This window comes from Drosophila santomea, chromosome 3R, assembly GCF_016746245.2.
Source record: "Drosophila santomea strain STO CAGO 1482 chromosome 3R, Prin_Dsan_1.1, whole genome shotgun sequence".
Classification (NCBI taxonomy): Eukaryota; Metazoa; Arthropoda; class Insecta; order Diptera; family Drosophilidae; genus Drosophila; species Drosophila santomea.
In genome coordinates, this window is record NC_053019.2 from 24,598,910 (window position 1) to 24,625,489 (window position 26,580).

At 42.6% G+C, this 26,580-nt stretch overlaps 2 protein-coding genes and 1 long non-coding RNA gene across 4 annotated transcripts; 1 reads left to right on the top strand and 2 right to left on the bottom strand.

The window, feature by feature from the left end:
• Nucleotides 1-17,991, bottom strand: LOC120453561. Its single transcript, XR_005616542.1, has 3 exons — nucleotides 17,875-17,991; nucleotides 429-518; nucleotides 1-333 (listed from the first exon to the last, which is right to left on the bottom strand). It is a non-coding gene; the product is annotated as an uncharacterized LOC120453561 (long non-coding RNA).
• LOC120453558 lies at nucleotides 3,086-25,500 on the top strand. The gene is made up of 11 exons (XM_039638311.1): nucleotides 3,086-3,703; nucleotides 5,281-5,674; nucleotides 13,725-13,906; nucleotides 16,939-17,009; nucleotides 17,912-18,001; nucleotides 19,998-20,300; nucleotides 22,462-22,646; nucleotides 22,725-22,831; nucleotides 23,201-23,354; nucleotides 23,477-24,705; nucleotides 24,960-25,500. Exons 1-11 carry the CDS (start codon nucleotides 3,634-3,636, stop codon nucleotides 24,971-24,973), a joined length of 2,799 nt encoding a protein of 932 aa, XP_039494245.1. The 5' UTR covers nucleotides 3,086-3,633; the 3' UTR covers nucleotides 24,974-25,500.
• LOC120453560 lies at nucleotides 20,180-21,469 on the bottom strand. Of its 2 annotated transcripts, XM_039638313.1 has the most exons (3): nucleotides 21,066-21,469; nucleotides 20,557-21,019; nucleotides 20,216-20,315 (listed from the first exon to the last, which is right to left on the bottom strand). In XM_039638313.1, the coding sequence occupies exons 1-2, from the start codon at nucleotides 21,176-21,178 to the stop codon at nucleotides 20,620-20,622; spliced, it is 513 nt and encodes a 170-aa protein (XP_039494247.1). In that variant the 5' UTR covers nucleotides 21,179-21,469; the 3' UTR covers nucleotides 20,216-20,315; nucleotides 20,557-20,619. The 2 variants fall into 2 exon arrangements, 1 of the variants encoding a protein (XP_039494247.1); XR_005616541.1 differs by lacking the exon at nucleotides 20,557-21,019 and having other exon boundaries at nucleotides 20,180-20,315.
• Nucleotides 25,501-26,580: the final 1,080 nt, after the last annotated feature.

Here is a 26,580-nt window from a genome sequence, read left to right on the forward strand (position 1 = left end):
ACAGGATCAGTCTCCTGGGCGAAGACACAAACAGGCAGTTCATAAGCCAGGTTCTGGCCAAGTTGTGGCCAAGTTGTCGTCGCCGTCGTCTGGCGGCTGCAAACGTTTTATGGTCTGCGCCCTGGTCAAGTGATGCATTTTTCATGACCAGTTTGTACGATTTCCTTTCCGCAAACGCATCGAGCATTTTCATGTAATTCAATTCTGAATTTTCCCGCTTTGCGCTCCTTTGTTTTTATTTTCTTGTGGGCGATCATTGGCCCGAGCCCGATGTGTTTACAATTCTATTGGCCCTGTGTTGGAATGGGATATTGGTTTCGAAATCCGAATCGGCTGTGGGGGATATTGAGGACCCAAGACACCGCTGCGTTAACATGACTTGAGTCTAATGAAATACGACATTTGACTCGTGCTGGGGTCTGGCTTACGTTTTATAGGCGTGGGACTGCTCTGGGCCAAAATAGTCAGGAGACACAAAGGAAGGCTCTAATGGGATACAAGCAATGTGGAGCAACAGTCTAGCACGGGAAGAAAATGTTTTAATTAATCTATCTATAAGGCATACATATATTTCTTTAAAAGGAATATACTATATTTACAGATACTGATACTATTTTTCAGATACTGATATAAATTATAAATTACTGACTGCAATTGGAATTTTTCTTATAAATAATATACATATATTAGCTTTGCTTGTGAAAATCATATCATCATTAAGAAATACAATAAAATGATTAAGCATTTTATTTAACCTTTTACTTCATTAATGCTAGAATAAGTTGTACATATATTTCTTTAAGTAGTTTTAGGAAATGGGTATTCTTCTACATTCCCGGTACTTCCAGCAATTATTTGGTCAGATCATTGCCGATCGGTTAAATCAAAAGTCCCGAATGCAGCGCGTGCCTGACTGACTGACTTCCGCCATGCATGGCCATGTCGAGTGTTTGACCCAAAACATTTCGATGCGGGATAGAACATTGTGTTACCTTTTCACCTAGTTAATATTCAAGCCGTCTTCCGATAGTCCCGACGTGTTTGAGTCACCAAAAGTGCAACTGAATGACTCGTTCCTGAGCCACGCGACCGCCAAGAGTTCAAAGAGCAGGCCGAAGGTCTTAACTACGAGTTGATATATGTCTAACCCAATGACTCATCACAGCTGGTTAGCTTTTCTTTTTGTGAATCTCTGTGGATTATACAAAGTTATTTTACTTCCAAATATTTAGTTTCCTTGGGAAACATAGTTGCAGGATTTGTATTTTTCCCACCTTAGCACATATGCAAATATCACCCATTAAAATTAATGAACAAATTAAGGCAATAAATTATGCCAAAATATCAATAAACTGTTCCCAATTCGGCGTGGCTGGCAATTAATATAATAATTTGTATTCAATTGTCGGACTCTTGCTGTCTTACACCTCCACAAATCGATTGGAACGAACATTTTTGGCTAATCGAATATTCATTGCATATAACGCACGACTTGTTTATGCTTTGATTGGTTAAATGGTAATTTCCCTACAAGTTCCATAGCCAAAATTCTTAGCCACCAAGTAAGAAAAGCAAAGAAGAAAGACACGAGTCCTGTTCCCAAGTCATTGACAGCAATTTGATGTTAAGTATGTCTGCCAATGATTTCGAAAGTCGTGATTTATTCGACTATTTAGGCCAGACATTTCCAGAAAACACAAACAAAGTAACAAATTAAATTAAAGTAAATACTGTTCGTATTTGAATTATTCATTACAATATTCTGGAAGAGGGACCACATTTAGCAATCTACATAATTTGTCAACCAAAGTGTTGATAGTATTTAAAAACTAATAGCAAGAAATACATATCTTTCACCCATCGTGATTAAAACGTCCTACATTTTCCATTATAATCCATCTACATTTCCAGACCAAAGTCGTTTAGCTAATCGAATGCCATTAAGCGAAATAGTCTACGACTAAGTTACGCTCACACACAAGCGCGTAAAAAAAGAAATATCAAGAAAAATCGGTTAAAATCTGATTGCGATTGGCTCGCACAGCTTAAGCCGCCTTTTGTGTTGACCACAAACTACGAAAGTCAAGCCAAAGCAAAGCGAAAGAGGGAAAAAAATTGTAAATAGTTTTTAAACAAGCATAGCCACAGGCAACCAATCAACGAGCAGCTCAACACACACTCACGAACTCAAGTATGTGTTAGCCAAATAAATGAGCAGAGTTGCCAGCACATCCTAAAGTTGGCCAAAGTGTTGGCCCAAGCTGACTAAGCCTACGACTTAACTGGAAATTATGTAAAATATTCACTGATTATATCTGTATTTCCCCCATTGCGAGTCAAGTTCGGTTTGTTTTATTATAGTATTTATCGGCCTTAATTGATTTATGGCTAATTTGAATAGATTTACAGCTGAGTGGGCAACGAAAACCGGCAAGAGCGCCCCGCTGTGTGTTTGATTGTTTACCTGTTGTTGGTGTTGAAAGAGGCGTCTACAAAATGATCGCTTCGCTGCTTGTATTGGTCAGTTGGCCAAGTCGTTGAGAGTGTGCGTTAACTTGTTTGTGAGCAGCGGAGCATGATGAGGCGGCGTACACTGAACCGAAAGTGGAGGCATTTAAAAAAATATAAATTGTGTAATCCTAACTGGTAGTAATTAAAAGCTAAAAGTAACTACAAAGTCCTCAATTAAGATTATTGATATCAACATCATAAAAAAACATTCTAGACATGGTAATACAAAATATAAAACGAAATCATATAAATGTTTAACTAAAATATAAAAAAAGTTAAAATTCAATGCGTTTCCAGCCTTCTAGCTTTAATTCGACATACATTTAGAGGTATCTAATTTATTAAACTTATGAACTTAACGGGATTAAATAGTATACAACTATTGTAGCGGTGTATGATCGGCATTCTCATTGGACGAGCACTCCGCTTGGCACCAACACACGAGCAGTGGCGAACAGGGACATGCAGAGCCCGGCTTGGGATGTTGGCCAGATCGGCAGACTGGCTGAAACTGAACGAAAGCCACCTTACCTGTTTCGAAATCAAGTTTGCCGCTTCTGTGTCGCTCCGGTGATCCGCACAGAAAGGTGCACGCGCGCATTCAACACGGTTGTGTGGCCCTCGATCCGAGGTTCTTGTGTGATTTTGTGGATTTATACGATCGGAAACGGAACGGAACGGATTTGCTTCAGCCCCAAAGACCCAGAGGTGCTGAGCCATAAAGCCGTCGGTATTTTAGTAAATTGTGATCGCCAATTGCCCATTGCCAATTGGCTTTGCTATCGTCGGGCCTTAAGTTAATACTCAACGCGATATGTTGTGCGTCATTCGGTCCATTTGATTTGCAAATTATAGCCGAGTCTTTCTCGAAAAGAAACCCCATAAATCTTGATTTAATCAAAGTGATGAATATGCAACGATTCTATGAAAATACCTATGTAAAAGGCCAATGTAAAGATTAGGCAATAATCAAAGCAAATAGTGTGCAATAGAAACCCCACATGGAATCTAATGATATAAGTAAATAGTCTTACACATATCTAAATAAATCAAATAAATACAAGTTATTGATAAAGTGTCAAACATTGTGGCGGAACGAAGTGAATTATTAAATAATCATTTATGCCAAATGCTATTGGAGCTAGCTCTATAACCAAATGGATATCGCAAATTGAATCTTTCGAGCAGAGAGGTAAGTTGAGATCAAGGTCCATGCCCAAACCCCCACCCGCACCCAAAAATCGTAATTTACCAATTTCATTATTAACTTTGATAGAAATCAATGACAACAAAATACTTAAAAAGCGAGCAAAACCAAAGCTGTTACCCCAAAAAAAATCTAATGCACACAGTCAAAGTCGCGCACAATGAGATATATCTGTGGAGTTCTTCATTTCATTCAATGACTTTTGGTGGTCCCTATTCAAGCAACTCCAAACAAATTCAAGCATCGACTCGATGACACTCCAAACGTCAACTCGAACAAATTTTTTTTATCTCCGTCGTTTCTGCTTGTTTCCCTTCTCGGTGATAAGTTCACTTGACAATGAGTTGCAGCAAAGACCCAAAAAGCCAGGCCAAGACGCCGGCCCCGCAGACGGTAGTGAATACTCGAGATGGAAATTTGAAATTCACTCAACAAAACTAATTTCAATTGTTGCACTTTTCGGCCGGGGGGCCAGCAGAACCCAGAAGAGATTTTTAAGATTTTTCTTGGCGCCATCACAAGTGCCCTGGAAATGGTCCGAGTTTGCTTTGAGTTATAGGAAAAGTGATAGTGGCATGATTCTGTTTTAGCCAGATAACATTTGGCCAGGAAAAGTGGCACCAGTTGGGTATACAAATATTTGTTAAAAGATGTAGGTCACAGCACAGTTTGTATGAATATAAAGGATTTAGAAATTCAACTACCTCAGCTTGAATTTAAAGTCAAATAATAGTATTGGACTTACATTTAAAACACATTACTAACTATAATTAATAGTACATTTTCGATGCAAATGATAAAGCAATGATACATTTTATATATTTATTAATTTGTTCAGTATGAAAAGTTTACCTTGATAAAAGTAACGAAGTAATAAAGCATTACTGTGAATTCAGATTGACACAATTTTGTTTACACAAAGACATTCAGATTTCCCTTTTTAAGAAAACATTTACAGGCCTCGGTCGCTTCTTGGAAAGCCAAATCTTAAATTGATTGATCATTATTTAAGACTTAACGAGTTTCAAATGTGATCAACACAGATCCTAGCCCATCGAGTGTTTAGTATTTGTGTTGTAAGACATTTCATTAACCCCTAGTTACTTATCCGCCATCGGAGAGCGAAACGCCGAGCAAATGCTATAAATCATTTTCAACTCCTTATGCAATCAAAGTGGCCAAATAAAAAATACGTCAAAAGCGCCAACTCATCGGAGGGCATTGGGGATACTCCGAGCTGCGAGCTGTGAGCACAGCGAGCAATTGTTCAAATGGGCAATAACAATACAAATCAGTTCCTTCAAAATATGCTTTTTGTGCCGCACACAATTCAAACAATATCTTGAACTATTTCCAACGTATGGAATATACAAACCTAATCAACAATTGTTGTTCCATTTCATTAGCAAATCGAATGGGTAGAGTCTGCAGACTTTCATTAAGATCCACATATTGATTGATATTATCATTATTTTCCATTGTGATTCGCTTAAGGTTTTGGCCAAATATCCGTGACAATAAGAGACTCAGTGCTGAAAACGCCTTGTCATTTCTGCTTTTAGAATTGGTAACAAATATTTGCAAACGTGCGATCGACGAAATGTATGCGGATAATAAACGTGGCCTAGACAAGGTGACGGCAGCGACCCCGCCCACCCACGCCCTCCAGCAGCAGCAGCAACATCCGCACCAACAGCAGCAGCAACAGCATCTGCAGCATGTCCTGCAACTGCAGCAGCAACAGCAGCAACACCTTCAGCAGCAGCATCACTTGCAGCACCAGATGCATACGCATCATAACTTCCAGCAGCATGAGACGCCAGCAACAGTGTCGCAACAGCAGCACATGCAACAGCAGCAGCAGCAATCGCAGACGACACACCAGCAACATGCAACACAGCAACAGCAGCAGCAACAGCAACAACAGCAGCAACAGACAGCCGGCATGTTTACAAGGTAAGTTCTTAGCGCCAACATTCAGGCTTATCTCCGTTTTCACACAGCCACGCATCACAAAACAGCGCAAACATGCAAACTTTTAATTTCAATTTGTTTCGCACGCTTCGATATTTGTCAATTCGAATTTGAAATACGGTGCCAAGTTCGCATTTGGCGACAGCGAACCTCCTTTCGGCCCATTTGCTGCCTGGGCCAAGATTCAGACTCCTTTCCATTTCTTCGTCGCTGTTTTCCTCCTGGATTTTCACTGCTTTTGTTTCTGGTTGGTTCTTCCTCTGCTAGTGCACAGCAAGAAAATGAATTATTTTGAATTTACATTATTAAAGAATTAATAGATTAGAGAAGGCTACCTAATCGTTAGTTACTTTATATTATAGATGGTTTAAATAATTGCCTTCAAATAAGTTGCTTTGCTACTTGAATTAGACTTAATTGGCAACTATTTCTAAAAAAAAAAACCTTTTTTCTCTGTGTAGTGATGCTGCTGCTCCTGCTGCCGGTTTTAATGGCCTCTTGTATTGGCAACTTGTAGTTCGCAGTTATCTGGTCCTCGTAATCTCTCCGGTCGGTCTGCGTACCCGTACCCACAGCGCCAATTCGCGAGGAGCTAAAAAACGCGCAAAATTCACTGCCAGCTAAACTGAGCTGAACTGAACTGAGCCGAAGATGCTGTGCCATTTTATTTAGCTCCAATTAATTAGTGCTTCAAATGTTTTGCCATAAGTTAAACCCGCACAGTGCGATTGACATTACCACGTTGGCAATCGGACGTCCACGAAGACGACGACGACTACGACGACTACGACGACGATGGGGCACCAAAAAAGGCGTCTCCACACCAGGAACGTCTCCACACAGAATCCCATGGAATCGACGACAAAGTCGGGGAGATGCCAGTTAAGTTAGCCACATCTCCTGGCTGCCGTTGCTTCTGAAATGTGTAAAACTCACGTGTGGTGTTGTTGATGGCTCGTTCTTTGTCTGTTGAGATTTTTCCCCCTTTTTTTTCTTCGCTTTTAGTTGGCAAATATCCTGCCTTTGTGTGGGAGATTCTTGGGTAGGTGTTGCCCTGCTCATGCGTTTTTTTTTCTTCTTTGGGTGGGTGTCATTTTGCAAACTGTGCCGGATGCGGTACTTCCATTAAAATTAGAGCATTTTGTAGTAGCAACTCGGATGGACCATTAAACGTACGGAGCTAGTTGAATAATTATTTTGAAGCGTTTTTTAAGGACCAACTAATTAGTGAAAATGTTGTGGTATTGCTACCCCTGCAAAAGCTAAATACATTTTTCACTTACTTGAATGTGATTTCTCTAAATAACAGATTAATGCTCTTCATTACTGGCTTAAATCAGTTCATTCATCTGAATTTTACGTGACCCATGGAACTATCAATTAGCACGTGGATTTGTTGGAATTCCCAGCCATCGAAAACTAAGCTTCAAACTTTTTTCCATCCAAAAAAAAAAAAGTTCATTGTTCGCGCGCCGAAGCACGCGCTTCTTCACATTCACAGGCATAGGTTTGTAAAATTTGTGGTTTTTGGAGTAGTAGTAAAATCGGGCGGATTTCTATAAATATTTTCCATGCTCGAACGAGAAATGCCAACAACACGCCGCGCACTGAAACAAACAACCGTTAAACAACGAAAACTATATCAATATGCTCTAAATAATAAATGGCACTAATTAAAACGAAGAAAACCTGGCGTTTGTTGTTTTTAACACATCCAGCCGTAGAGTCAACAAACCTGGCCCCACTCGAGCCACACCACAAAAAAACTAAACTAAAAAAAAAACTAAACTACAAATCGAAGAAAAGGTAAAAGGAAGCCGAGGAAAAGTTCAGATTCACAGTCAAAGCCAAAGATACATTTGTGAAGTGCATTTGTCGGATGCTTCCTGAGTGAACTGAGTGAAACTAACCGAAACCGTTGCGTACGGATTCTGTTTGAGTTTGTGCTCGTATTTGCTTTCGGGCCTGCGCCGTTGGTGTTAATTTTGGTAATTAGCATGCCGCGGACATTTGGCTAAGATACAATTTCGTTCGGGTATCTGTAACACACTGCACGGGGTCTAGCTCTGGTAGCAATTTTATGCTGCTAATTTCATTAACACATTTCACGAGAAAAGCGATCAGCCGAGCGAACGGAGCTATTTGCCCAACTCGGCTATCGGTGCAGTAAATGCTGCACTAGATCTCAGTATGCACAATGCACTGCGAAAGATTCTATGAAACTGATCAGAGATATTTAAGCTATACATATGAAAATCTATATAAATTTATACTGATTTATCGCTGATTATTTAAATACCTTGCAACTAGTATCAATAGTAGTTGCCAAACCTACTGGTATTATCCTAACTAATAATATTTGTGTATTTCGAAGCGAGTTTCCCCGAATTGGTTTTCTCGCAGTGCCCGACTTCCGTTATCGTCAAATTGTTTAGATCAATATTTGGTGACGCGAGTCAAAATCGATTTCGGTATGCAGCCCAATGACCAAGCATTATCTGTCGGATTTGAATCCAAAGCCATACGAAACGCTGAGCAAATAAGTGCGCCACCTTTGCCGCGGGTTCAGGCCAAGATCGATGGAGTTGCCCTGGGGCTTACCAAATTATTTAGTTGCGGCATCCCTGTGCTAATTGCCTGACGGTAAAGTGCAACGGCAGCAAACCATCAATCCCGAGAGTTCCAAGCCGATGAGCCATTCCATTCCATACCATTCCATACCATACTATACCATACCATACCATACCAGACGAGACCAGACCAGACCAGAGCTGAGACCATACCGTAGTTGGGGTAATTTCTGGCCAAGCCACCGCCGGGCACAAAGTATACAGAGTGATCCAGCGATCGATCCAAGAACCAAGTCATGGGAAAATTTCCGTACACACACAATTTGGGGCTTGGCTTACGGGCGGAGGAAGAAAAAACTCAGTTTCGCACGCAAATTAAGATAATCGAAAGCAAATGCACCAACGGTAGCCGCTCTCCATGGTTAGGCTCAGACTACAAAAAAAAAATCAAAAAAAATCCGAAAAACGAGAAAAAAAAAACCTAAAGAAGAAAATCAGCAAAAAGAAACGGGTTTAGTACCCGGTAGCAACAAATCATAAAAATATGAAAAATTATGCGGCGGCGTCGGAGGAGATTCGCAACTCTCAACTCGCAGCGCCCGCAAATGACGATGTCCAAGAGCCAATCATCGAAGTGTGCTTTTGGCAGTCCATCATTAAATTGTGGCTAAGATTCCAATCAAACATACAAGAGCATCAGCAGAGCATCGAACGGCAGACGGTAGCAGCTTGATTTCATTTCTTTTCAGGCATTGAAATCTCAGCTGCGGTCCGTCTGTGGTTTATTTTCGGTGTGGTTTGCTGCTGCACGGTGGTGCCCCATTATGGGGCAGAGTGTGATGTGGCATGGATCGGTGGTGGTGTGGTGTGGTTCGCATTTTTGAAATATATGCGTCAAAATAAACACAGTAGCTGCCCGCCAGACTTCTTTATGAGCTTTTGAGAGCAGTAAATTATATGGCTGCGATTTACGGACACACAGGCTCGTAAGTAAGCTAATTGATTGAGATAATTGAAGGATATTTGTATCTTTCTGTGTTTCATCTTTAAAGCAAAGTGGATTACTGGGAAGTGCAAATGTAGGCAAGCTAGATTTTGAAATAACGTTTTCTTGGCTTCACAATACGTTTTAATAATAATTTTATCTATTTCTTATGTGGCAACATTACAATTTTGAATTGCCTCACAGAGCGGAGTTTTACAATCTTTACGTCGTAATTTTGAAACCATTTTATAACCATAAAACCCGAGTGTAGACCGCATAACACTTTATGCTCACCCAGGGCCACTTTTACCTATTGGCCTGGCCATATAATTTGGCCAAAGGCCACTGAGCTGCCCATGGTTATTAGATGGTTTGCCTTTTTGTCCGGCTCCTTTTTTTCTGTGCTAAACGTCGCCCCGATGCTAATCTGTAGGTGTGCGTTTGGCAAAAGGTATCGATTACTGCGCCACCGACTTACGCAGAGCACAATGAGGCACCCGCAAAAGTCCTGCAGACAAAACAAGTGTTTGCAGATGCAAGCTGAACAAAAAAATTCCAAGAAATCCTCGAAAGCGAATCCCAAATGGAATGGAAAGCATTGTGCGGCGCCTGGGCAATTAATTTGCCTGCATCCCGAATACAAACCAACAAAAACAATAAAAAACAACAGAAAACAAAAATAACGCTGTGTGGGTTCAGTTTGGGTTTAGGGTTACGCGAAGCTCCAACTTTGGAGCTGCCCGGCGAACTGCCCATCAGTTTGAGAGGTCTGGCATTCATTATACGCCGTTTTGCACTATTTTTTTTTGTTTTTTTTGTGCGCGCCCAGAGATCTGGACAGAATGGCGAAAAGGGCGGCGACGAAGCGGAGCGGCCAGAAATCATTAGAGCTGCCCGCAAGCTCAATAGCCTGGCCGAACTATATCGTGGGAATATGGCAAATAAACTCGCCCAAATTACACACACACACACACACACACACACAGCGCTAGGAGAAAATCAAGAAGAAAATGGAGGGTGGGGAGTGGGGGGTGTTCGTAGGGAGTTATCTAGTCTGCGACCAGACAATTCGCACAAGTCAAGTCAGCCGAGGAGAAGACAAGACGCTCCGGGAAAAAGTGCAATAAAAATTTGCGCAAATTTCGTGTTTCTCTTGGCCTGCAATTGGTATTGACTGACTGACTGGCTGGTTGGTTGGTTGGTTGGTTAGTCTGTGGCTAGTGGACTGCGCCGGGATCGGGATCGGGATCGGATTTGGGATCCTACAACCCGACTGACGCCCCTGATGCATATTAAAACTCGCCTTTGGATTGATACGTGCACCGTGAAAAAACTAGGCTTATCATAAAAAGCAGATGCAATGATTTCAGATCGATCTTTAATGATCCTTTTATCTCCTAATGGTCACTTCAACTTGGAAGAAAGAAAGCTATCATTTTTATTTTAATTAGTAAAATAGAATATTAACTTAATATATCCTTGAACTTGCACTCTTTTCTTTCGGTGCAGTCCTAGCGGGTGGAGTTCAGCTTGGGGTGGCTTGAGAAGTTCAGTGGTCCTGTGATTTATTCACTGCCCACATTTTTACGATGGCGCTCTGAGGGCCTGGACCCTCCATAAAAATCAGTCGAAAAGGCAGGATCTCAGCCAGATGCCTCCATAGATGCGCATTTAAAATCCATTTAAGTTAATAGTTTGGCATTATGTTACCCGCTTGGTTTATGTGCTAATTAGTGAGGGTTGGCGATTGGCATTGAGATCACTGGAATTGGAATCGAAAGAATCTGAGCCAACAAGATTTGTGCCTAATTTCTGTGGAGCACGTTAAGTTTTCCGTCGCCAGTCCAATGTACCCAATGTATTTTTATCTAGTCAGAAGGCCGAGGACCAGAATTCAGGCTGGACCAGACTTGATTAAGATCTCCTTCACTGCGCCAAAGGATCCCCAGTGGCAGATTAAGCATGTGGCTCCAGGGATTTCAGCCACCGGTATCCAGCGATGAGAGCCACCAACACAGTGGCCACTGGATGAACCCACAACGCCTCGCTAAGAATCGTGTTTATGCTTTTAATTAGCAACAACAACTTGTACAGTAGTTGCAACAACAGCGAAACGGCCAACAAGTTGGTGCTACTTAGTGCAGATTTCAAGGTAGCGATAGATATATTAAGAAATGTTGACATGTCTCGCTCACTCAGATAAATTTTGATGTAGATTACAGCCGGCAGTTGGGCTTCCCATCCTCCAACCTCCATCCACTAACATCCTCCACCCGCAACAGCTTTATATATATGATATATCTCTCCCTGGCCATTAACACGTTTTTTGGATTTTTATTTTCCTCACAATTTACTTTGTTTTTTTTTTGGTTTGGCGTTTCGGCCATGCATTACGAAAGGCTGATGGCATTATCATATTATCGCCTGCACCACTGGCATCTTGTTTATGATAAATATTTGAGAAACTTATTAATTATGCCACAAATAGCCAGCCAGATAGCAGATCGCAGAAGCCTTTGACATTTTTAAGTAGCTAATTGGGAGAGGAACCTTACCAACTGGATGTGTGGGAGGATCTGTGTGGATGACCAAAGTTGGTCATCAAGCTACCAGATACCAATCAACAGGGGGTCAAGAAAACAGCAGCAGAATAAAAATGGCATATGTTTTATGGTATAATATAAACTTTCGGTATAAACGACATGTTAAGTTTGGTAATTAATCACTCGTACTATAGTTATCTAGATTTATTATAAACGAATAATTTCCTCAAAGAAATAGAGTTTCGGCATTTTTTAGATAGTTTATTCTCTGGTTGACCCTTCACCGCGGCCCACACAAACCGACCGCCCAGCTGAAAGACCCAAACATATATGTCAGTTGGAGCAGAAGTGAGCGACTCGCAATCGCAGCATTTAAATCAATATTCATTTTAATTGTACAAATCACCTTGACTTAAATGCGCGCCAGTTCGCCAGTTTGCCAGTTGGCCAGTGAGTGAGTGCGAGCCACTCGACCACTCAATTTCGATTCTGGGCCCTGGCTAAAATCTGTTCTATTATGGTCTACTCCGATTGCGAGTGGTCAAGAGTGAATGAATAGGCCTGAAGCATGAATATATTTCAAAAGCCAGAAGGCGAACGAAGCGTTCGATTTGGTCTTGGATTCTGTTTCATTTTGAGATCTCTTTTTTTTTTTCTTCTTGGTTTTGTTTTATTGCATGCCTCTGAAGCGGTTGCATGCAACTCACAGTCACACGGACGCAGTGAGATTGTTTTAAATGTTAACATGGCCATTTAGAGGCAATAACAGCGGCAAAATGGCAGACAAGTCGAACGAGGAAAGCCAAAAAGGCGCGGGCACTTGCTGTTATTACAACAATATTACCAATATTTATCATACAAAAAAATGCTTGCAAAATAATCGCCAACAACAACAGCAACAATGGCCCGGCAAAACAGAAAACGTCAGCATAAATAAAAAATACTCATACGCCGCATGCGCCGCAGCCGCCGACGCCGACTGCATAAAAAGACAAATTTATGATTTATGATTTCAACCTTGTAAATAATATGCTCACAAAAGTACACACACGGACAGTTTCTGTTTCTCAGTTTCTGCTAAACGCTTTGCCCGCTTGCTGCCCAAAAGCAGCAACAAAAACAACATTGTGCTGACCAACCTACTTGCACAATTTTTCCGCACAAGGCACGGGCAAGTGTGCCCCACATCAACCACCGACCAGCCAGCCAGCCAACCAACCACTGCACCACCATCGCTGCAGCCAAAACCACCGCCACATACCGCTGCTCGTATGATTTTTAAATGCGCGATGAGTTATTTATGCACCGGGCATCGCGCGGCGGTACTTGCGAGCCATCCTTAACCCATTGTGGTCAGCGGATCAAAAGGCAAATAAAGTGGTCTTGACTGAATAAGTACTGATTGGGCTGGCGATTGAAATTGCGTGAAATGTGGTGATCTTATGATGATTAATTTGGTAAACTTTATGTGAAATAAATGTAATTAAAATGTGTGAAATTCGTAACAAATTGTCGTAATTGATTATTTTTTTAAACTCCTAATTACCTTTTTATTAGCCACGTTTTCTGAGACACCTAATCAAGTTCCGTATTATAAAAAATATCAAGTATAATATGTTAGCTAGCTTTTTTATGTTGTCAGTACGAGTTACCTGCCACTTTGTGCAGGGCAATAAAATGCAATTCCCAAATGGCCATAACCACTGCGCAATGGGTTAAGAAGCCCAAGAGCGATACGGAGACACACTTGGAATGGAAACACACACACGCCCGAGTGTTGGGCTGTGAAAACACATGCCCGGTCAGGAGTGCCGGATAGTTGTGCTCCATTCGGTCTGTCCACGTCTGCACACTTATTAAGCCGTAGCTGTGAACGAGCCCATATATTCTAATTGTTTAACCATATCCATTTCCATTGCATCTATACATTGCAGATTCGATGCTAACAAATCGACGAAGGGCGCCTCGAAGATGCGACGCGATCTCATAAATGCGGAGATAGCCAATCTGAGGGATCTCCTGCCGCTGCCCCAATCGACGCGCCAGCGCCTCTCGCAACTGCAACTGATGGCCCTCGTGTGTGTCTATGTGCGGAAAGCCAACTACTTCCAGCAAGGTAAGTTTGGTTGCAGCCAATGCCGCCTCCCCGGATCCAAAGCCAAAACCCCAACAAAAAATGCATATATGCATGCTGATAATTGGCTGCACGCTGATTGAATATGCATGAGTCATGAGCAGATGGAGATTGCGGCTGTGACTCTGTGATTGTGACTCTGTGCAGCCGCAAAGATTGAGACTGCCGAGTGCAGGACCCACCGCCGTTGCACTTCAAAACTGCAATTGCCAAAATGTCATGCACTTGGCGAAAATATGTTGAGTGCTCCCCTAAGCCGTATGTCCACAAAGTAACTACCACAGAAAGTTCTTGATCGGGTAGTAAGCAATTGATTAGCACATTAGCACGTAGCTCTTACACTCTTTCATATGATTTCAATTTGCACAAACGAAATGTAAACGCTATTTAAGCACTGTTTGAACTGATAAACTAAAGAAATTAATCAAAGTTAGTGATTTGGGAGAGTCTAAACTTAAGCACTATCCATTTAAAGTGCATTTGAGATGTCACGATAAGTTTTTCTACCTATGATTCCTAATCGAAAGCTTCCCAGTATTTTTGTTCAGTGCAACGCGGACTTTCATTTAAGTCGAAATGTAAAACCGCTAGGCGCATGGCTGCGCTTCGGTTTAAACCAACATCATTCATATGTCGAGTGTCCCTCTATCATGCCCCCAAATGCCCGGCTGAAATTGTTTTTGGCCAAGTAATTGCCGCACCGTCTAGGCACGCACCCAGTTCCAGGCGGGCCAAAATTGCTCGGGGCCCCTTTTTGAATCCCCTTTGGATCCGCTGATCCTCCAATCCCCCAGAAGCCTACGGACCCATTCCGATCGGTCCCCAGAGGTCCCATCCTCCTTTAATGCGCATGCGCGCAGGTCAACGCAAGCGCAACCGAACAAGATCGTTCGCTCTTTACTTACCTATTTGCGCTGCTATTTTTTTTTCATTTCGGTTTTGTTTCTGTGCTTTTTGTTGTTTTTGGTTTTTTTGTGGATAATTACGAAAATTGTTTTTCAAATTAGCGTTGTGCGGTACATAGGCCCATAGATAACACACCAGACTGGGGGTAAGTCTTAACTCTCGGCTCGCATCTGAGTGCGCAGACAGAAACGAAACGAAACGGAACGAAAAGTTGGTGGAAACCCATGTGAAACTGTTGCAGATCCGTGGCATACCAGCATCCTGGCACCATACTAAACTGCACTATACTATCTCATCGACGAACTCCTCCAACTGCAAACAGCAAACTGCCAACTGCAAACTGCAAGTCGAGCCAGGCAATTTCACAATTGCAATGGTAACAACGAGCGTCTGCCTGGCATTGCTATAAATATTGCGATAAATCAAAATGTGCGATTTATGTGTTCTACAAATTGCAAAAAATTAAACTTAAGTACTGCTCTTTTCTTTTCCAACCCCATCCCTCAATTCACTCCTCCGCATCCCCACATCCCCACATCCCTACATTCCCATAAGTGTGAGAAATAGTCGGCGTTCTGTGGATCTCGTATCTTTTGGTTATTTGGGTGTGCTTTCGCTTCTGCTGCTCTTATTGTTGTTGTTGTTCATTGTCATTGCACCGTTTAAAAGCATTTATAATCACAAATTGTGTTAATATTGGCACGCCATCGAAATCGCTTTGTATCTTTGTATCGCCAAGTTCAATGGATTCGCTTGCTCTCCGTCTGAGCTGTGTAGATATGTGGGTGGGTGTGGCTGCTGAGATAGTCGCGATTAATGAAATACATATTTATAAAACGAAATTGAGTTTTCAATACAATGGAGATTCTTTCCGTTCTTCGTTTGTATGCAAGATCTTGAGCCCGGCGGCTTCGATCTCAGATCGAAGACCGTATAATTGGCTAGCATTTAGTAGTGTCGTGTTTGCTAACGAATTTCGCGCAAAACGCCATAAAACTGTGAAGTGGTCGCATACTAAAAATAGATTTCGGTTGTGGTGCAAGTTGTTTAAATTCACAATACATCTATATGTTAATATATCTCCTGAAAAATCCCAAATAAGTTCAAGCCACTTCACAGACCCCTTTTCCCTATGGCCTTACATTGAGTTCTGTTCAGCGAGGTAAATATCGCTTACGATAAAGCAACATTCCCTTGCCCTTGTATATTGTATATTGTAGCAAAGTGGAAAATCATTGAGCTGGCTGCCACTCCCCTTTTATTTTTATTTCGGCTGATTCAGGCACGCTGACGACAGACTTCTTGGCAAAACGGATTTCTGAGTATTTTGCCCGGATAGTGGATAATATTAAAGCCCAGCGAAAATCTGACTGCATTCATGGCCTTTCCGTTCAAGTTCAATGAAATTACCAGTTGCGGTTGCTGCTGTTGCAGTTGCTGCTGCTGCTGCTGCTGCTGCTGCAGTTTGTTGGTGCGGCTGCTGCGAGTGCTGCTGTTGCCGTGGTGATTGTAGCCTGATGCTGATTTTGTGGCTGTTTCTCTTCGGATTTTGTTTTGTTTGCCAGGTGCGGGAGTATCTCGTAGTGTTTTAAAAATAATTGATCTTGATGCTGCCTGCAGTGCAGCTGCAAAACAGCAATTGCACTCGGCGATCGCAGCCTGATGTTGCTGTTGCTGTTTCTGTTGCTGTTGCCACTATCTGCTGTTGTTGCTATTGTTGCTGTTCGCTCTTAGTGACAATGACACATTTTCCTTTTTGTGATTCACTTGTTTTCGTTAGGCGGCAAACATCGTTTGCTCATTGTATGTAGAATATAATCAATGAATTAACAATCAAATGCATCTAACAATCGCCGTCACAAGTTAGAGAGGTATCGAGTCTATTATTAACAGATAGTTTTTTAATTAGCCAGGCTTTTGCATACAAATTACCGCCATGGGAAAATACTCATATCCACTTAGTGAATATTTTTCAATACCATACTAATACTTCGCATACGGATGTCTTGATCCGGCAGGGCGCGCCTCCGCGCAAAACACAGAAAAGGTCAATTAACTTAATTAGCGTTATTTTCATGAAACCGTTTACTCTGCCCCTCTCGTTGCAGTTTTCAAACGTCACAATGCGATGCATCATCTCCATCATCAGACAGCAACTCCAAATATTGGCTTCTCAAAGGTAAGAAAGCAAAACTATAATAATTGCATATTTAGTTTAATAATAATTTAGTTTGCTGCTCACTTCCTAGGAAATATTCTGCACAATTCATATTCAATCAGAGCGTAATTAGGCAACCGATCAGCGCGATCTGCGTTCATTTACCATATAGCCTCGGCAATTTTCAAACCCGATGACATTTCGATTAGGCTCCCAGGGAACCGAGAGAAACAACTCAATTTAAGCCAATGCGCGGTGACAACTCAACCGAAAGTTCCCGGGAAAACAACTCTATTAATGGCACAAAAGCTGGCCATATCATAAGTCAGAAATCGTTTTGCTCGCCGCCACTTGCTGCGCCAAAAGCGAGAAGAGGAAATCAGCCAAAAGCCAGCGGGCCAAACAATAAATGCCCGGGAAAAGCCACAGATTTACAGGAGCAGTCACCAGACAAAAACCAAAACCAAAACCAAAAAAAAAACAGAAGACAGAAGACAGTAGTCAGTCAAGCTGCCTGGCACTGACTGCTCCAGTCGGGCGAGATTGATCTACATACCTGTGCACACTCGTGACTGAATTAAATACTATAACCACAGTAGGAGTACTACTCATACTCCCCTTTTCGGCTCTCATCGGTGTTTGTCAACGTGGGCTTAGGCCAGGCTTTTGGGCTAACAATTTATTAGTGCTCAGACGCGAAAATGAATTTGCATTTCCGACACAAGATTCAATTTATGCTTTTTCAACTAGGGGGTGTTGGAAAAGAGGTAGCTTGCCAGCATGATAAGGTGTTTAAATGAGTGCATATTCAAGTAGATTGGTACTTATATTATAAGTTGATATATGTAGCTTGCTTTCGGATTAAGAACATTCTTAAAAACATTACCATTCACCCTGTATTCACATACGTATTTGTATTGCAGGCACTCTCCGGCTTTTTGATGATGCTCACACAAAATGGCAAATTGCTTTATATATCGGATAATGCAGCGGAGTACTTGGGCCATTCCATGGTAAGAAACTTTGCGAAAGTTGCGGATTGTTTTTGGGCTGGTTTTCTGTTTCTGTTTCGGGGGCCGAAATTGTTACAATCGTTGATACAAATCTCTGACAAGCGACAACAGGCAAACGACGATGCCTGTCGTCGTCAGAGCATGTCATAGTCTCCTAACAGCAGCAACAGCAGCAACATCAGCAGCAGCAACATTAGCAGCAGCAACATAAGCGCAGCAGCAACATGAGCGCAGCAGCAGCATCAGCAGCAGCGGCAACAGCAAACATATTTGTTGCACTTTTTGTGCTGTACTAGTTGCTGATGTTGTTGCTGCTCCCGTTGACAAGTTAGCAACTGTCTAAAGACCTAAAGAGACCCGATTCATTGAGCTTATATAAGTCTTGGTTGGTTCCTTAAAACAGCCACAGCTCGATGTTTGCCGTGTTGCCCGTGTTTCAAGCTTTGTTTATTGCACGTTTATGCCGCTTAAATAGCAAGGTTATACATGTGCAAATACATACATATACATATACATATATATTTATACATATATATATTTTTACATGCGACTCTATTTACTTGGCCTTTCACTTTGCATTTGAACCGACGGTTTAAATAAATCTAGCCGACCGAAGCACATGTGACATATCTCCGTTCTACACATAACAGCACCGACATTGACAAAGGTACCAGAGATTAGGCGACCAGGTGATTGTCGGCTCTTCGAAGCCGAAGTCGAAGTCGAAATAGTCGAGTGCCAGTGCCAGTGCAACGGGGCGTATGTGTAATGTCTGAGCCCCACCAAAATTATGCCATAAATCAGAGCCTGGCCTGTGATCCCAGGAATGGGATATGTTCGTAGCTGAAAGAAAAACTTGATCAGCTTCATATCAAAAGGAAACGCTCCACTTGTTTTTTCTCGGCCAGACAACCTTTCATATCAACTATAGTAAATGTTGCACTTCTCCCACTCCGCAAGTCAAAATGCAGACAAGAACAAGCCAAAGGCAAGACAGCAGAACCAAAAAAAAAAAAAATACAAAAATTTCAGGAAAAAAACATAGGTAAGCCAATTGGCAACCATGACATTTGACAGCCTTTTGGCCTTTGTGCCGAGCCTTATCAGGAGTTCGGAGGAGTTGAGGGAGTGGAGAACTGGGAGACACCCACCGGCAGCGAAACTAAATGGTCAGTGAAGTTCATAAATTCACTCGTATGCCATGTGTTGGCATAATTACGGGCACAATAAAAACGGAATTGGTGTGCACATGGACAGGCCCAAAAGTGGCTTGCCCAACCTTTTAATTTGTGGCAAGGCTCGGAGTTAGTTAGTGGCGGCAAAAACTGAAAAAAAAAACGGCAGCAGCAGTAGCAGTAGCAGCGGCAGCAACAACTACCAACAGCCAAGTTAATTAACAAACTGCCAAAAATGTCAATAGATCTTGGCAACATTGTGGCTGTTGTTGCTGCTCCTGCTCCCGCTGCTGCAGTTGCTTTTACCATTGCCGATGTTTCTGCTGTTGTTGGGCATCATAATTTGAATTCGATTTTTGCATATTGCCATAACAAGTTGCCATTGTCATGTGTCATGTAGCGACAATGGCCATAAATAAATTACAACCACATCGGCTTGCCATTATAAATTGCTCGATCGCTCGATCGCTCTCTCCTTCGCTGTGGCCATAATTGTCAACAATAATAAAAGCTCATGACATAAACGGCCAGCAGGCAACTGGCCACAAACAGTAAAGCCCCACAAAACGGCGATGAGCATGCGAATTCCGTCTGACACATCATTACCAATTTTCAACAATAGAATTCAGTTTGAATGGAAAGCAATGGATTGTATTAAATACAGAGCGTTCTATTTATTAATAGTTTATAATTTGTGTTGAATTAATTACTTAAATAATTAGCCTTGTCATTGTGGCATCTTGGTCAAGTACCAGGCGCTGTTATTTTCAGAGCAGTGTAAACCCGTGTTAACCATGTCCCCTTTGCCATTCACGTTACAGGAGGATCTGCTGATACACGGTGACTCCGTTTACGATATCATTGACAAACAGGATCACGCAAACATCCAGGCCGAGCTGAATAGGAACGTGCCACCGCAGCCGGGTGGCTCGAGTCAGGCGAGCAGCGGTGGTGGTGCTGGTGGTGCCGGCGACTCAACGTCCAGCAATGGAAGTGCCGCTGGTGCCGGTGGTGCTGGTGGTGCTGGTGGCGCCTCCAGTCTCGAGGGCGAGCATCGCATGTTCCTCTGTCGCATGAATGTTAGCCGCAATGCGCGACGGCAAATGCGTTTCGGCGATCAGAAGGTGAGTGTCAATGCACTGAAAAGAAAAGCATATAAAAGGTAGAATAATATAGAATTTTAATACAGTTCTGAACTCTGGCTATTATTATATTGATTTGTACAACAAGAAAATGGGTTCTCTACCCATGTTTTCTTCATTAAATATATTTTTTGTGAATTTGAAAGTATTTAAAAGCTCCCGCATTTTTCCACCGTGCATTCTTGCGTGGATGAGTAAGCGCGTGTGAGTCTCTGACAGAAATTGATGAATGAATCACCTGGGAAGCGTGTTGCGTGTAACACTTTACCACACTGCAGGCTCCTCCGCTCCAATCCGCCGCTCAACATCGACATCTTGCTCTGCCATGAATTATGCATGAGGGCAGGGAAATGGAGATGGAGTTGCAGTTGAAGTTGCAAGCTTGAAGTTTCGAGTAGAACTCGTAGCATGCGTTTGAGCCGGCGGCCAACTGGTCATACATCTTGCCAACGAGCCTGAGTTTTCCATAAGCTGACAAACGATGACAGTTGATGGGAAACGGGTGGGTGCTGGTGGCATTGCTGGCACTGGTGCTGCAAAGAGACCCCATCCCACCTGGTTTCTTAGCTGCTCTGATTGGCCGCCTCCCTGCGCCATGATGATGATGATGATGAAGATGATGATGTGAATAAAACGAGGCGGCCATATGAAGTTGTCTTCCCAGCCATCTCAGCCGCAGGTTGAACAAGACAAGACCAAATCTGTCAACGTGTTGAGCGAAGCGTTGGCTGTGGCAGCAACTCTTACCCGTTTTGGTCATGGATGTTCATGGATGCTCTGTGGGATCTGCTACTGTGCACCATGTGGTGGGCGGTCGCTTCACTTTTATTCATATCTTCGCCGATCCGGGCCGCGTCCATTTTTTCCTCGCCTTTGCGCAGATGTGCAGTGAGCAAAATTATGGAGATAAGCTCAGGCGTTGACAGTTGGCTGAAAACGTTTTTAATTAAGTTGAGTGTTGGCTGTTTAATGAGGTGCAGGAAGTGCTGGCTGTGAGATTTCGCAGGGCTAGCTGTGAGATTTTTTGTGGACACACGTGTGATACGTTGGCTCAGGAAAGGCCATTCGCAATAAGGAAGAAAGATTACAAGTTACATTTAGTGGTATAACAAGCACCTGGGAACTAATGTTGAAAAATAAAACTAATGGAGGCTAACGACAGCAATCACTAAGACTGAAAACCATTTAAAAATATCTAAAACCAGAATATTTCAAGTGACCTGAGAGTTTTGAATGGGCAATCCATTCCCAGCCTTGCACAGAACATACTCAAGTGCCTAATCTAATCCTAAGCACACTCGACGCTTTAGACCCACATGAACTGAACTGGCGATAACCCGCAAAGTCAGGCCCAGAGTCGCGGAAAATGCAAGCACATTCACTCCCAGGCCGGCACTCGTTAATATGCAATAAAAATGGACCAATAAATAATTATGAATGAGGTCAGGCATAGTTCAGAGCTAGTAACCAGTGTGCCAGACGGCCATACCCCATAGACAAAAGGCCCAAAACCCAAAAAAAAAGAGATGGAAATATAAAAAAAAAACAAAAGCCAGGGAAAAAGAGAAGAGACGACGCCGGCAGTGGCGCCTGGTCCCAGTCTAAGGTCGTCTCATTTACCAAAAACCAAAAAAAGAATTGAAGAAAAACAAACCCCACAAACGACTGTGGCGTCTGCGTCATCCGACGGGTTTTTTTTTTGGGGGATCGCGAGGCTGTTTTTTTTTTTTTTGGTATCAGGATCGTTGGGCTGGCTGCATTTGCATTTAAGCAGAAGAAGCTGCGACGGCGGTCCAAAAGCCTCGAAAATGCAATTGCAGTTGGGTCGAAATAAATGCAGGCACGTTTTAATTGGGAGACAATGGCTCCAAGTCGACGAGCCTGAGACTGCCTGGTGGGTTTTTTTTTTTTTTTTTTTGTGGAGGAGTTGGCATACAAACATTTCTGTGATTGCCTTTTTTAAATTATGGAATCAGAGTAAAATGTCTATGAGAGAGACGATGGCATGCCGGTCCAAAAATGGCCAAAGTAGGTACTCCCAGCTGGCCCCACGTTGGGCGCCAATTTTCGTGGGAGCCGATGTCGAAACAAGGGGGCACAATTGGAGAACAAAGCTAAACGCGTTGCATCTGTGTATTTGCAGGTTGTCCTGGTCCAGGGTCACTATTTGTCATTCCTGCCGCTCTGCAGTCGCAACGAGCCCGTCTTTTTGGCCACCTGCACTCCGATTGCCATGCCCGAAACCAGGGAGTGTGTGGTGCAAGGTGCCACCAACGTCTTCACCACCATCCATTCGATGGACATGAAAATAGCCCATATCGATAAAAAGTGAGTAGCGGCGATAAGTGGGAATGGAGAGTTCGTATTAACGTTGAATTATTTTTATTGCTCTTTTATTGCTTTCAGTGGCGAGTTTCATTTGGGCTATGATAAGTCGACTCTGCAGGGCACATCCTGGTACAATCTGATCCACAGCGATAATCTGACGGAGGCGCAAAAAAAGCACAGCTTAAGTAAGTGGCTATTTCACACACTTTTAGCTACTAAACATTTTAGTCTTAATAATTTATTGCAAATGGTGAATAAAACTGCCTATAAGCCATAAGAAAAGCAATATAGTTGCTATTAATACAAAATACATATTTAATTAATCTATAATACAGCTTAATTTATTCAAAACAATTCATAAGACATAGGCTTCGGTAAAACCTTCCTATGGCGTGGATTTTTCCAATGGAAGTCTAATAAACGTATTTAAACAAATCTTACTTTAAACCAGTTAAACCACAAAACCCCTAAGACGAATAAAAACTTTTTTTAAGTCGTCTGCTATTTCTTATACCCAAATTCTAAACGTATATATCTGTTTCATTTTTTTAAAGTTATCCAATCGGAACAAGATCGCAGTTGTATTCTTCTAGTACGAATGCAGAGATCCAGTGGAGAATACACGTGGGTACACGTGGTTTTACAAGTGCGAGATAGTCCCGACTCCACGCAACAACCTGTTATCGTGTGCACAAACCAAGTACTCAAGTAAGTTTAAGAATCTGTAACACAAATTATAAAAGTATTTAAAAGATCTGTTTAAAAGTAAAAGTATAATTTAGAAATATTTATCAGAAGACAACCAATATGTATTTATTCTATTTTTGCAGTGATCGAGAGGCCTCAATAATGCTGGCCAACTCCTGGCTGTATCACTACTATACCGTCCAGTCGAAGATCCAGTTCGGCATGCCGCTGGACAGTGGAGTCCGTATCACACCGGGAACTCCGTCCAGCGGCTACTACAGTCCCCACTCATCCCATCCACCGGCCACTCCAGGTGGCGCAACACCCAATTTGGGCATAGCCAGTAGCTTTGGCACCCACCACACCCATTCACACCACTCGCACCACCCGCACCACCACCATCATCATCACCATCCGGCGACAGCTTACCACCACCATCCGCATATGGGAACTTATGGTGGAGTCTATCATGCGAAGGCAGCCATCGAGCTTAAGGAGGATCAACCGCTGTTTTGTTTTCAGGAGCCCGTCGACTACAGCCAAGTGAATAGCCACGTAAATCCTCCGAATGCCACAAGTACTCCCAATCCGCCTACCTCCAAATCGACCACGCCCCCGCCGCCGAAGAAGAGGGCTCGCAAGCTGGAACCACTCTACTTACACGCCGAACGTTCTCCGGCGGCGGCGATAACACCGGAACCGGATTGCTATGCCATCCATACTCATCCGGCTGCTGCGTATGCCACCTCATCGGTGGTCAGCAGTGATGCTTCAGTTATATATGCCACCATAGTGCCGACGAGACCGAGGCTGCCCAATAAATCACTGCCTCCGGATCCGGCGGATTTTATAGAGCAATGGAACCCCAGTCCACCCTGGTCGGAATCGGCGCAAAAGGCATCGTTGGATAGCTTTGGATCCTCCCACGAGCTGAGTCCCTGCATCACGACCACGCCCCCCACGCCCACGAGTGCCACACCGCATCAAAGTGGCTTGGGCAGCACCCAGACCATAGGACCTGCATTTAGTTTTGAATGGATGTCGGATCCTTTGGTACCGGTCACGTACCAGCAGTGGCCACCAACCGGTGACCATCATCAGCATCTTTCGCAGCACTTGAGCCAGAGTCAAAGCCACCAAAATCCCCTCCAGCAGCAGCAGCAGCATCAGCAGCAGCACGAGCAGCTTCTACTTGGACAACAGCCGCATCTCCACCAGCAGCACCAGCACTTAGCACTTCATCATGGACGTGGGGAGCACTCCCTGGAGGGGGAAAGTCAGGGGGTGGTGGTGGTGCCACCGATACCCATTTCGATACCGATACCAACGGCCACGGGCCATGGGGATGCCGGCGAACCGGTTGAGGATAGAGGTTAGTATTAAGTGTGTATTGATTTAATTTTTTTTTTAAGTTTCTGGCACGATTTCCAAAAAACTGCGGCCAATTGGCACTCGATCGCTAAGTAATTAAGGCCGCCAAAACAAAGCCGAGAACTAGTAAAAGGCATCTTAATTATTGATAAGCTATAGGCTTCCGCCAAGCACATGCCACGCTTATGCTAATGCCTCCTCCGCCCTTCATCACATATATATCAATCAATATGTATGTATGTATGTATATTGCAGATCCCAAAAATTAGTGACCGACCAGCAAAGCTTGGAAATACCCAGTGATCAGAGATCGGGTATCGGAGATGGGAGATGGGATATTTGCCATGGCGGCCAGGTGATAATCACACTTAAATTAATTGCCACTTGTCATCTTAGCGTTTAAATTATTTTTATCTAACGAAGGAAACACAACACACAACACATTCGTTTCTCGATATAACAGCTAATTTAAGCGATTCCCGCATAGCCCTTTTGTTTTCCAATTTCCCATTTTGTATGTGCAATCTTGAAGAAAAACAAAAACACTTAAAAATAAGTATGAGTCTATGAAAATAGCGCTTGGAAATTAGTTTTTAGTTTTGCGATTGGCCCGCAAAATGTCGAAACAGAAGCGAAAATACACATAGGCCATGCCAAGAGAGCTCTATTAGTTGTAGCGTTTTTAACAGCGTCATTTTTATGGCGCGTGCTTAAAGTTTTTTACGATTATTCGTATTTCTGTATCGCGTTCCAGTAACTCTGCAGATATTTTAAATCTAGGTTAATTATATTATTTTATTTATTAAACACTTATTTATACACCTATTTATTACTGTTCTTTCGTATTTTGCCTATTGAATAAACAAACTTGTAAAGTATATGCGTTTGAAGGAAATTCCAGAAGTTGTTTCATTTCAGTGGGAGTATAGAAGAATAAATTATGTCATAAAAGGGGACTATAAAACCTGCACAAAATGAATGCTTTCTTAATGGGCAATTATATAATTTCTATTGCCAATAAACTTTTAAGCTCTATAAATTCCTATTAAGTCGTAAACGTTTAGGTATTTTGCGACTTATTTGAATGAAATTTTGCAATTTGCATTTGTGCATTTTGAAAACAAAAGGCGCCCACCAAAAATGGAGATTTATTTAGAGTGCCATTAGCCCATTAGGCTTTTAATGAGCCTGACTTGACCTAGATCCCCACACATATCATAAACAAAGCGAATATCTCAGCAATGTGTCTTTAGATCACTGATCATAACATGATTACCATAATGACGCGATGGGAAAATGTCATGATTTTCCTGTGTCCTCCATTAATGCCTTGCACTCTGAACCACCAGCCGAATTCGAATCATTCGCTTTCGCCCGAAAAACCAGCGAAAAGAAAAAAATAGAAAATTTAGGCCCGAAAGCCACTCCCCCCACATCAATGCTCCAAGTTTGGGTAGCATTCATAGACATTTTCAATTTCAAAGTACTATACTCGTACGGGAGGCAGCACTTCATGGTGACGACGAACCGCCGTTGAAGCCCCCTGAAACCCATGAAATGCATGGAACTCATGAAACCTCGATGAAACCTCGGCGACGACGCAGAACAGACGCCAGACAGTTGGATTTCACACACAGGCCCACTCAAGAGTCGCCCGTTGAGAAGGCTGGCTCCTTTTTTCGGCTGCGGCTGTGGCTGCTGTTGCCAAGATCTTTTGGTGATATCCAACAAATATTGTAAGTAGAATGGCCAACAAAATAAGCAACCAAAACACAAAAATACAACAAAAAAAAAAGGAAAAATACAAAGCAAACAAAAAGGCGAGAGAGCAGTGAAAAACCTAAGCTAAACGGATCGGAACGGAACGCTGACGATG